We start from the raw sequence: 12,368 nt of genomic DNA, 5'->3' as shown, positions 1-12,368 counted from the left end.
CAGTGGGGAGTGAGGGGAACTGGAGGGGCCTGAATGGGAGCTCTGCATCCCTGGGGCAGGAGGGTAGGAGGGCAGGGAACACCAGCCAGCACGGGGCCCTCCCTCTGCACCGTCGGCCCCCAGACTCTCAGGCCTCACATCGAAGGCCTCTCTGCCTGTGCCCCCGCGGCCGAGCCCTCCTGATCCATGGTCTTCCCACTCATGTGGAGGGCGGTTCAGCAGCAGCCCATGCGCTGTGGCGAGGACCCCGGCAGGACTCCTCCATTCTCCCTTGGGGCGTGGATTGGGTTCCTTTGGCCTGTGCAAGGGGGCTCTTTTGGGGTCTGAGTCATTGTCCCAGAACCATGGGACCCGGGCAAGGGGTGGGGACTGCCTTCCCTTCACCAGGGTGCTGGCCTCACCCCGGCTGTACGCTGTCCCGCCCCCAAGGCCGTGGGGAAGGGCCCTGTCCCTAAGGGAGATGAAAGGAGTGACTCGAGGCAACTTGTTTTAAAGACTTTATTTATAAAAAAGTACATTTTTTTTCCTCAATACATTTTCAATCCATCATTTTTTTTTTTATACAAGTAAAAGGGGGTGATGCAAACACCCCCTGGGTTAGAACCAGGAGAATCTGCTGGACCGTCCCCGGGACCAAAGAAGAAAACGGTGACTCAGAACCTGAAGCAAAGGTGGTGCATCACACTTGGGGACTAGGGGGCGGGGAAGAGGGCAGCTTCTCCTGGATTTTGTTTCCATTTATACAAAAAAAGAAAGCCATTTTTTTTTTCCGGCCGCGAATCCCATTCCTCACAGCAGGAGTCAGAAGAGCAGCAGCACGAGTGGTGTGGGGGCTCCTCTGGCCTTAAAAACAGGCAGCAGCAGTGAGGCCCCAAGATGCCCTCACCGCCTGGGCCATGGCACAGGGGCTGGAGCAGGTGTCCCTGCGGGCGCGGAGCCTGGAGGAACCCACCTACTTCTCACTAGGAGAGGGTGCCGGGTGGCAGTCAGGCCTCGGAGGTCTCTGTCTGGCTCCCCGGGGGCCTGGCAACCCTCGCCTTCTCCCAGGTGAGCTGCCCACGTCACCTAACACAATCCCCGATTCCTCTGCTTGGAGGATGGCGGAAAAATTATTGCATCAGTGACTTGGGCACGTGGGAGGAGTTTGGCAGAGGGGGCAGAGGCCTGGGAAATGGCCCCTGTGAGTCTCTCTTAGGGCCCAAGCACTGAAATCACTGTTTTGCTGAAGGGCTTTCAGCAGGACCAGCCCATCCCCCTGGCCTGTATGTGGGGCTGTGAGCACGCGCCTGTGCTGGTGCCCAGGCACCTGTGCTTAGGTCTGTCGGAGGGGTGTGCGCCCCTAGGTACGCGTGTGCGGGCCCCAGGTGGCTGCACGTGCGTGCCTGTGGTCCCCCATTCTGTGCTGCTGCTCTTCAGATCCTTCTGATCAAAGAGGACTCAGAGGGTCTGTCACACATTAGAACAATATCAAAATCTTAAGGAAATAGGGGTATCGGTGGAGTGGGGTGCGGGCAAGGATAGGGAGGGTAACACGAGGCAGAATGACAACTGGGGAGGTCTTGGCACAATGAAGACCAAGTTTATTTCACGTCCAGCAAAGGCAGAAGCTCAGCTCACGCTGGGGGCACGGAGAAGCAAGACATCCTTGTCTCTTGATGGGGCCAGACCTCCCCTGTACCAGCTTGGCTGTGTCTGGGCCTATCTCCCCACAAACTTGGGGCACAGAAAACCCTGTCTTCCCAGGCCCCAGTGCCAACCCTGGCCTCATACCCACTCTTGGCCCTGGGTAGCAGCTGCCTGCTGGGCAGGTTGCTGATGGGCCCCTGACAAGGCAGGAGCCTCCCACGTGGCCCATGCATGTGGCCCGGACCCCACAATTTGTGCTTTGCAGGAGGGGAGGGCTAGGAAGTGTCTTAAGGGGGACTCAGTGCTTTGGCTAGGCCTGGGGGCCTCCTAAGTCCATCATATAATGAGGAAGAGGAGATGGCAGTGCAGGATAAAAAAGACACAAGAGGAGTCTTTTCAATCTTGTGATTTCAAGGGGACACAGTGCCTCTGTCAGGCAGGCCCCTGGGATTTCCTCCTGCCTGGGGACAAGGGGACCAAGCGGAGGGGACAGAGTGGTGTGAGGTGGGATGGGGCAGTGATGTAACATGGAAAAGATCCTCTGCCCTGGGGGGACACATGCTGCTGGGACATGCAGCCCAGCTCCTCCACCAACCTCTGCCTTGTGGTTAGACCCCAGAATTTTCTCCCAACTCTACCCCATCCAGTACCCCCAATGCCAAGAGGGGAGAGCCGCCCCAGGGCTGGCATGGCTTCAGACTTCTGCTACGTGGCTACTGGGCGGCCTGGGCTGGGGCTAGGGCAGTGGGGGCCAGGTGAGAAGGGTGGCCCATTTGGTGGGCCCAGGGTTGCCAGGGCAGAGAGATAGCTGGCTGGGGGTCCAATAGCAGCACCAGGGAGGGGAGGAGTAGGGCGGGGGCTGGGGGCTCCCTTGGGAAGCCTATGGCAGGGTAGATTGGTGCCCGTGGGGCACAGAGTGGTCTGCCTCCCTCCCCCGACACTTGTCATCCCACAGAGCCCCTGCACCCTGGGCTGAGCTACCCAGAATCCTGATGGGCAGGCATGAACCTGCCTCTACCATCCTAGAGTCCTTCCCATCTAGAGTGCTGGGGGGACGGGGTGGGCAGATGGAGGAACTGAGGCACTTTGAGCTGGGGGAGCTGAGAGAGGGCTGAGAGGGGTCTTCCTCCATGGTATAGATGGGAAGACCATCAATCTTGGGTGATTGGCAGGAACCCAGAGCCCCATCTAAGGAGGGAACCTACAACTCAAAGGGAAAGCTTCTCCAAGGCCCCCCCTCATCCAGAATGGAGACCAGGGACAGCTGAGCAAGACGGGGAGGGTGGCAAGCAGGAGCTTCAGACTCAGGATCCCTGGCTACCCCACTCCCCTTGAACTTTCTGCCAGGCCCGGAACATCTACGTTGACCTTTGTGGGTGAGGAGCTGCCTACACTCTCCAGGGTCTTATCAGACTGTGTCTGCAGAGCTTCTATCGTGCGAGCTTTTTTCTCTGTTGCCCTCCACATCAATCCTCCTTCACCTGTAACTCCTGGAGGTAATCCCCTCCTGGGATACCAGCTCTGACTCCCCGAGAGAATCAAGAGTTAGTTGCTAGCACTTGATAGATAAGGGAGAAATCTGAGGAACTTCCATGCTGTAAGAAGCAGTGAAGGGTCAGCCTGAGATCCTAGGGTGGAGGCACCAAAGGGCCTAGTTGCTGCTACCCTTGGCAGCTTCTGAAGGCTGCCCCCATCCTCAGCTGGAAGGAAGGGGGAAGAGGCAGAGCAGAGAGGCGGGCCTTGGGCAGTGTCCAGCCTGGGTAAGGCATGTGACCCCAGGGGAGCACAGGAGTAGACACGAGTGGCGTGTGTGTACATGTGGGTGTGTGTATGTGTTGGCAGAGGTGTATGGACGTGTGGGCCAGAGTCTACCTGGAGCCCCGCTCTGTGGGGAGCGGACTGGGGTAAAGAGGAGGACATACCAGATCTGGGCCAACTTAACTCTCTGGAGGCCAATGAGGAAAAAAAATGTAAAACCCACCTTGCCAGGAAACACACTGTCCAAGGCCGTAGGTGGGGGCCTCAACTTGATTCACTTAACAAACAAGGACAACCCTGGGTGCTCTGGAAAAGCCACCCCCACCCCAACCCCTTGGGTGCAATGGCTGTCTAGACGGGAGGCTGAGCTCCCGCTGCGCCAGCTCGTGGCGGGGTGGGGGGGTGGGTGCCAGGTTCCCTCTCCCAGGGAAGGAGGAGCAGCATCCAGGGTTGGGTGGCTGAGGGGTGGGGGCTCTTCCTCTTGGAGCCCCTTCAGCCCTCCACCCGCAAGGGAGAGGACACAAACAAATTCCAGTGTTGGGGGGGAGGGCTGGCTCCCCAAACCCTGGAGGGATGCCCAGGTACACAAGACGAGAACAGGGCTCCCTGCAAAGGGCAGCAGATGGGGTCAGGAGGGAAAGGTACAGCAACACCAAAGCCACAGTGAACACAACTCCATGGGGGAGGGTGGGGGCCAGGGAGGAAGTCAAAACAAAGCCAGGTCCAGGCCCTGGGCTCCCGGTTCCCTGGGGGTGTGGGGCCAGCTTTGGGCAGCTGAATGAGTCTCTGCTGAGCTCCTGGAGGAATGGGAGGTGGGGGGTGGGCAGGGGGCGTGCGGGTCGGGGCTGGGACCCAGAGGGTGCAGACAGAGGCTCTGGAAAGGGGGGCTACACGTACCACTCCTTCTTGGAAATGAAAGACCCGTCGTTCTGAGAGACCATGTTCTCGGCCAAGTCCAGCTGCTCGGGGTCATACTGGTAGCCCAGAGTCCGGTCCCCATAGCCGTCCTGACGGGCCTCTGCCTCATCCACGGTGAAGTAGGGCCGCTTGGCATCCTCGTCGTATTTGGGGTGAGGGCCGCCCACCTTGCGCTCGCCCCCACCACCGCCCTCCTCCTCCTCTTCCTCCTCGTAGCTGCTTCCACCCAGCGGGCCGGCTTTCTTCTCATCGTCTGAGTCCTCGGGGTACTGCAGGTTCTGGGCCATGGGTGGGTGGTGCTGGGGGATGCCCGCCTTGCTGTAGCCGTTGCCGTACACGTGCTTCTTGGTGCTGTAGTCACCCTTGAAGGTGTGGCGGCGCCGGCGTAGGGCCACCACTATCCCGCCGACCACAATCAGCACCAGCAGGATGCTCCCCACCACGCCCCCAATGATGGCCGTGGGCACTGGCCCTGCGCGCCGCCCGTGTTCGGGAGGAGACGGGGTGTAGGGGAACTCTGGGTGAGGAAAAGAGATGGAGGGGGACAGAGTCAGTGTCTGCTCCTGGGGAGTCGGGAGGTAAGGAGGGAGGGAGGCAGGGGAGGGAAAGCCAGGAAGTGGGCCCAAGGCCCAAGGAAGATTCTAGTTCCAGAGGCCCCGCGACCACCCCACCCCTCCAATGTGCTGCAGCGTTGGTTGCTAGAGCAAGGGAAGAGAGAGGCAGAGACAGTCCCATAGCCCCAGAACCTCCCTGCTGACTTCTCCTTGGATGGGGTGCTTGCTCACTCATGACCCAGTGTCCACTAGATGCCAGTCACTGCCACGACCCCCCGTGAAACAGGTATGCTATTAATTTTCATCCAGTACACGAAGATATGGGGCTTAGAGAGGTTAAATAACTTGCCTGAGGCCACCGGCCAATCAGGCATCATTGGTTCTCTTGCACAGAAAGCCCATGCAGATCTCACCACCTTCTGGTCCGACACCTGCTGGTCACTGTGCCCCGGCACCACACCGTGGCTTCCGAGATTCAGAGCCTAGAGTAGACTGGGTGCCCTATGCCTATGTTATCTGCTCCCAGAGTACAGGGAAGAGAACGGGCTCCCAGGTGCTCGCCCTGTAGATACATCCTGAGTGCCAGAAACCCAGGTTCTTGGCTGCGTTCTAGCCCTGCAGGGTAAGGGGGGAACCAGGGCGTGCAGCCATCCAGGGCTGTGATCATAGGATGCTCAGCATGGCTGCGCAGAAAGGGGGAGTGAGAGCATGTGAGCAGCACAGATGACAAGTATACACAAGAGGGCACGCGCGTGGGCACAACGAGCCCGCACACCTGTGCTGATGTGATGAGTGTGTGTGTACACACACGTCCACGCCGAGGACAGAGGAAAAACAAAAAGGCAAAAAAGGTGAAAAGAAAAAGGAAGTGGGTGGGTGGAGAGAGAAGGCTGGGTCAGTGACTTGGCCAGTGGGGCCAGGCCAGAGGCCTTTTAAAAGGGTCCCCAGGGGAGGCTGAGGGAGGCGGTTCCCAGCACCACCACAGGGTGGCACTGGAGACCACCTCTGGCCTTGGACCGAAGGAACTGGTGGGCAGGTCCAGAGCAGGCCTGGAGGGCTGACCTTGGCAGCTTGCACCCCTCCTCTCTTCAGGCCAGAGGAGAGGGTGGATTTGGGCATACGGTCAGGCCTCTGGGAATCGGTTTCTGCCAGCTCACTCCCTGATTCAGCATCACTCACTCCGTGGGAATCCTGTTCCTCCTAGGAGACCAGTCCCTCCCCCTGGGGGTGGAGCCAGTCCTGTGTGTGTGAGGGTGCTGTAGGGTGCTGTCTGCAGCAGGCGGGAGCAGGGCAAGGATTCTAGACCAGAAGCGGGAGGGCCTTCCAGGAGTTCAGGCTGGAAGAGCTAATGAAAACACTGGGGCCAAGGAAGGGATGTGATTTGCCCACGTCGAATGGCTGAGTGGGGACCGCCCAGATGCTCCCATTCCTGGCTTCCCCACAGGCGGGAGTTGGCAGAGAAGCACAACCACTGAAGACTCAGCTTCCCACTTGTCACCACCGTGTCCTCAGTGCAGGTCACGAAGTGACTGTCCAATAAATATTTATTGAATATTTGTCCTCACCGCCCACTTCCAGAACAGCCTCCCTGAACCTCAGGCTGCTTCTCCTGGTTTACCAGGTCCCATCTGTTTACTGCCTTGAAAAGGGCTGTGCACCTGCTCCCTGTGAGATGGGAGCTGCCACCACAAGAAATGCCCAAGGGGCAGCTGGCAGGAACCTAGCTGCCTCTGTACTTTCAACCTGCTGGCTCCCTCATCAGTTCTCACCCCATACCTGCGTGCTCTCTCCTCTCGCCACCTGCCTCATCATCGCTCCATCCACCCGCCCACCCACCCAGCAACATGTATGGAGCGTAGACTTTGCTAGTCACAGGATACGAAGAACTAGCCGCCCAGCTGAGGAACCAAACAACACTCTTAGAGACAAAGCAGCACGTGGACATCAGGGTGCTGGCAGTGCTTCGGGGGTGCAGGGAAGGAGAGCACTGTGGCCTGGTTTTTGAAAAGGCCTCTTGGAGGAGAGAAGACGGGCCAAGTTGAAGGATGACTAAGACTTGGAGAGGCCAACAGAATAAGGAAGGCGTCAGGTGGAGGGGCCTGCCCTTCCTTTCTGACATGCTTCCTTTGCCGTCTGATACAACAAGTCCTCGATCCTTGTCCCTTCTGAGTGTTCTGTCTGCAGACAGCATTGCTGGGCCTTCTCTCTGCTCCAGCCGCCTGGCTGCGGGCTCTGTTCTTGGACCTTCAGCCCTTACCCTCTGCTTTCTTTCCTAGGGATAGACCTGATAGCAGTGTCCTGAGTTACCTTCATCCTGCTGGCTCTCCAACCCATCTTGGGTAGCTAGCTCTCACCCAACTCTGGGGCTTAATCTCCAAAGGCTTTGTGGATAGCAGACCCAAGCTGTGGCCATGGGACCCTAAGCCATTGGCTCAGAGGGTCAGCAAAAACACTGGGGTCAAACTCTTTGGGAAACATTGGTGCAGACAAAGCCTCAGAGCCCCTCGTCTTCTCAGGCACACTGTGAACTGTATGAGGAACACATAGGCTGCAGTGTTTCCTAACCTACTGGAGCACGAACTCTACCCCTCCTGATGCAAGGACCATTCACAGGACGAGTATTTGGGTACCCACTTTGAAAACTCTTTTTTGTTCATCTAGCACATCCTCATTTGGAATTCTCTCTACCACCTTAAAGCCCATCTCTCTCAATCCTTGTTCACCATCTTCCCTCCAAACCCTCTTCCCTTCAACACAACTCCCACCACCATTTGTCTGCTCTTCCAGCTTAGAATCTCATTTATCTCTGGTGCTTCCTTCTTTACCTCTTGGGTCCAAATCTGCCATCAAACCTTGTTGACGTTTCCTATTTAATAGATTTTACTGTTACAGTAGATTCCTGAATCTCCCACCTTCATTCGGTCTCTGTCCCCTTTTAGTCCCTCCATCCACAGTCACCAGGTTAATTTTCACTGTGTAGACACTACCACTCCCTTGCTCCAAGACTAGCAGTGACTTTCCCCTTGCCTGTTCATCCACACCAGGCTGGTCTTCAAAGCTTCCATCACACAACTTGATCTTGGGTTTGGCCAACTCACTGTCCTTGCTGTCCAAGTTGATTCTTCACTGTGAACCTTTGCTCATGCTGTTCCCCCTGCCAGGAATGCCCTTCCTCATCCCCTTCTGCTCATTTCAGTGCTTCAGTCCCTTCTTTGTGCAGCCTTCTCTTCTCCAGCTCACACTTTCCTCTTGAGAATTTTGATTTACCCATGATCTGCAGCTCTCATTTGCTATAAACAATAGCTTATTCCATGCCATTAATCACATACTGACATATTAGAGTAAAGCCTGTAATAGAACACCCTGCAATAAATGCAAATTAGGATCTACCATGATTGGCTCTGGTCTGTCTGCCAGTTTCCAAATGGCTAAAGTTCTGTTCTGCGGGAACGAGGAGAGGGGTTGAGGAAGTGGCAGCCTCCTGGTAATGTGGGGCTGACTCAATTCAGCCTGTTACAATTGTGTACAATGTCAGCTCCACTATATTTACTTTTGTCCTTTCTGTAGCAACAGACACCCAAGGAGAAGTAAATCCCTCCTACATTTTACTCAACTGGATTGAATTTTTTTGGACGCCACGAATCACAGTACAGTAGAGTTTACCCGTTTCACGAGAATGACTAGTGTCCCAGACTAGTCTGTGAATTTGAATTCAAGGTAAATCTAGAAGCTGACCGCTTCTCACCATCTCCATCACTACCGACCTGATCCCAGCCACTGTCACCTCTTACGGAGACGATCACCTTCTCACAGAAGCCTTCCCTAACTACCTTTCTGAAAATGACAGCTGACGAACCACTGCCCCCAGCACTTGTGAACCCCTTACCTGCTTTGCTTTTCTCCGTACCATCTTCAAAATGACTATATAACTTTTAAAATGCATTTTATGTGTTAGTTGCCGTCTGTCCTTCTGTGCTAAAATGCAAGCTCCACAGGGACAGGGACTTGGTTTCGCTCCCTGTTGTATCCCCAAGCACCCAGCCTGCCTGGCATGTGGCCAGAGTCCAAGAACATTCGGTGAATGAATTCTACAAAGGCAAGGCCATGTCTGAGAGGTGAGCCTCTAGGTCCCTTTCTCCTCTCGGGCCTTCTGTTTAACTTTCCCCCCACTAAGTCCTAAGTAGCTTTACTCTTCCCTGGGGATTCTGGGGACCAAAGGGAACCCTGATGATTTTGCTTACTTAAAGGCCAGCCTGCCTAGAGGCAGGAGACGGGTTAACATGACCTTCCAGCATTGCAGACTTCGAAGTGAAAATGCAAGGTAAGGGTGCAGGAGGAGTGGCTATGGGGACCTAACTCATTTGTAAGCAGGGGTGGCTGCCTGGTGTGGATGGAGCGCCCTCCCCTCTCATCCCTCCAGCTGTCACATTCAGCTAGTAGCTCCTGTCTTTGTGCCAGGAGCAGAGCCTCAAAGGCCGCAGCTGGCAGGAGAGAGAAGAGCTGGGCCATGGGGGTCATCTGTGCTTCCTGGTGGGGGGCCCAGCCGGCTTCCCTCACTTCCTCTTATAAAGAGGGCAGCCCGGCGGCCCCATTCCTGAAGGCTTGCAGCTTTCACCCTGGGACTGCGGCCGGCTGGGACCCTGGGCAGTGGAGGTTCTGTATTTCCTAACTGAGGGGGGGTGAGCTGGAATGGGGGCTTTGGATGGATCAGAGGCCACATGAAGGTTAGGGTTTCCAGCCTGGATCTAGGAAATGAAGGAGGTTTGGGATCAAAGAGGATGTTGGGCTTGCTTTGCAAACCAACGTCTGCTGCCTCCTCAGGCAGGCAGGCGAGGCTCTGGCACCAGAAGACTAGGCCTGGAGGCTGGGGGAACTACAGCTCCCAGAGTGCGGTGCTGCCGGCCCAGGGACGGCGGGAAGGCCTGAGGTCAAGCTCTGGGAAGCCCTTCTCCCCATCCTGCAGCTGCAGCAGCTGTGCACCACGGCGGACCAGCAGGCAGGGCCTCCGCAGGCTGGGGGAGAACCGAGACCTCCCAGGGGTGCGGACACAGCTGCCTCCTCACAGGCTCCCCGACGGCCGGGAGCAGGCACGTCCGCCCGGTGCGCCGCCGCGGGCCCCCTCCTGCACGCTCAGCTTGCAGACAGTCACTGCCTGCTTGTCAGTGCACGTTTACACACTCAGAGGCACACACCCGCACTCACAGGCTCACATGCCCGGGCACGTGTGTGTGCCCGGGCATGCACACTCGCAGGCTCACACGCCTCCTCCCGGAAGGACCTCGGAGTCCCACTAACCCTTGGGCTGAAGAACCGGCCTAACAGGCAGACCCCCTGGCCTGCGCCCGCAACGGCACTTCACTGGAAAGGGAAACTGGGACAGACACCCCGCAGCGCTGCGGCCTCCCTGCCCGGCTCCTGGAGTGCCCTGTACACTCTTCTGCAGAAAGCCCCCGCTCCAGGGTCAGTGCAGCCTCACTTGGCCTCTTTGGTCTGGTCAAGGCCATACCCTCGCAGCGCCCCCACCCCCGACTCTCAGCATTGCCCCAGGAGGGAGAAGGGAGGGGAGCCCATGGGTTTGTTTTGTGACTTGGGGGCCAACCCCATGAAACTGCTCCTGGGAGTGGGCTTCTCTGAGGGCCCCAGGCCCCGTGCAAGTGTACACGCAGATTCCGGTGAGCCTGTCTCCTCCGCTTTCTCAGCGGCACGGCCACAGCCTAGGCCTGTTGTTTGCCTCTAGGAAAACCCTCATCGTACATACAGCCCCTAACTGGTCCCCCAGTGCCATCCATCCAGCCTCCCAGGTACTCAGTCTAAACCACCCTCCTGGCCACACTGCTTCTCTGCTGAGAACCCTTCAGAGGCTCCCATGGCCAAGAGAGAGGAAGTCCTGCTTCTTCGGTCCCTGCTCACTCGGCTCCACTCACCCCTCCCTGCCGCCTCCCTCGCTTGGGAACCTCCACCATCCATCACTGCCCCCGACTCATCCTTGTCAGAACAACTCAAAGGCCACCTCCTCTGGGATATAGGACTCCGAGAAGCCTGTGCCAAAGTGTGCCCGTGCAGGCGATGCAGCGTCCCTGTGCATGCGTGCCCTGCACACGCGTGTGTGTCTGGCACGCACCGTGCCGCATGCCCTCTCCCGCCGTGCTCTTCATTTCCCTCTCCAGATGTGCCCAGGGCAAAACTATTAGCCGAATGGATGGCCAAAATAAAAAATTAAATTTTCACTTATCTATCTCATTCAGGCATTCCCTCCAGACCAGCGGGGCTTGGCGCACAGGGCATGGCTGTGCCCCCTGGAGACTAGCCAATGTGGGAGGAAGGCTGCTGGGGCTGGTGGCTGCATGGAAATTGCCCTCGAGTACAAGACCATACAGCTCTGAAAAGGCTCAGGCCGCTGGGCTGAGTCTTCCTGAGGGGGCTGAGAGACCTTCCCGCAGGACGGCCAGCTCAACAGCTCCTGGGCCATCAGTGATTCAGTGGGCATCACGCTTCCCTGGCTCCTAACTGGGCTGTCAACAAGAGTCGCCTTATGCAAGGCCCTTCTCACCACCCACGTGTGCGTCTTTGGTGACCACCCCCGTCCCACTCTGTACTCAGGGAGCACAGGGGGACGAGCTGCTTGCCTCTTCCAGCCCACCTGCCCGCAAGGCCACCTGGGCCTGACCAGAGATCCCACAGAGGGCACCCCTGGAGCAGTCAGGCCCCAGGAGATGGCTCACCTGCACGGCTGGTTTCCCTCCCTTCCTGTCCTCTCGTTTCCCAGCCTGGGCCTGGGCAGTTGCCCCCTTTCCTTCCTCCCTGCTCCTGGACCTGGTGTGACTCCCTGATGAGCAGCCCTGCAGTCACGGTTGCCTGCAACATCCTGAGCTCTGGGAGAAGGGAGGCCCCGACCTTCCTGTCCCGGCCCTGCCTCTGGGGTTGGGCAGCACCACTTAGCCCCGTAAGCCTAGCAGGGCCTCTGGCCGGTTTGCTCCTGCTGGGGAGGAAATCAATGGGAGGTCATTGCTCCTGGGTTTCTTGGCCTCTGCCCCTGATTTCTCAATCAGCAGCTTCCCCAGAGAGCCCGGGTGGTGAAGGGGGATGCAGTGGTGGGATGGGTGGTCCACTGGGGGAAGGCATCCCCAGGCAGGGAGTCCTCGCTGTGTGCCAGGCAGTGGAACACGGGTTTGGTGTGATCATCAGAAGCCTGAGATGAATACGATTATCTCCGTATTACAGACTGGGAAGCTGAGACTCAGAGAGGGGAAGGGCACACAGCCAGGAGGAGCCAGTATGTGAGCACGCTCAGGGCAAGTCTGTGCTGTCCCTCTTGTGACCTGCCTGCCCACAGGTGGTCACGCTCTCTTAGGACCACTGATCTGCCGCAGGGCCCCAGGGCCAGAGCTCAGGCACCTAGGAGGCTCTTACTAAGCTTTGCTCAGACTTTCTCCAGGGGGTGAGAAGTGTGTGGCTCTGGCCTTCCTATCCTTGCTAACCTGTGGGAACCCCCAGACCCTAGCCTGGGGGAGG

General features: G+C 57.7%; 1 protein-coding gene across 1 annotated transcript in view; it reads right to left on the bottom strand.

The window, feature by feature from the left end:
• Positions 1-484: 484 nt before the first annotated feature.
• Positions 485-12,368, bottom strand: part of NECTIN1 (nectin cell adhesion molecule 1) — a 65,664-nt gene continuing 53,780 nt past the window's right edge. Inside the window, exon 6 of the mRNA XM_006175284.3 lies at positions 485-4,819. Within this exon, the coding sequence (XP_006175346.3) occupies positions 4,272-4,819 (548 nt within the window). The 3' untranslated portion in view covers positions 485-4,271. The remainder of the gene's footprint in view (positions 4,820-12,368) is intronic.

This window comes from Camelus ferus, chromosome 33, assembly GCF_009834535.1.
Source record: "Camelus ferus isolate YT-003-E chromosome 33, BCGSAC_Cfer_1.0, whole genome shotgun sequence".
NCBI lineage: Eukaryota > Metazoa > Chordata > Mammalia > Artiodactyla > Camelidae > Camelus > Camelus ferus.
Note: the sequence above shows the minus strand (reverse complement) of the source record. Positions and strands in the feature narration are given on the sequence as shown.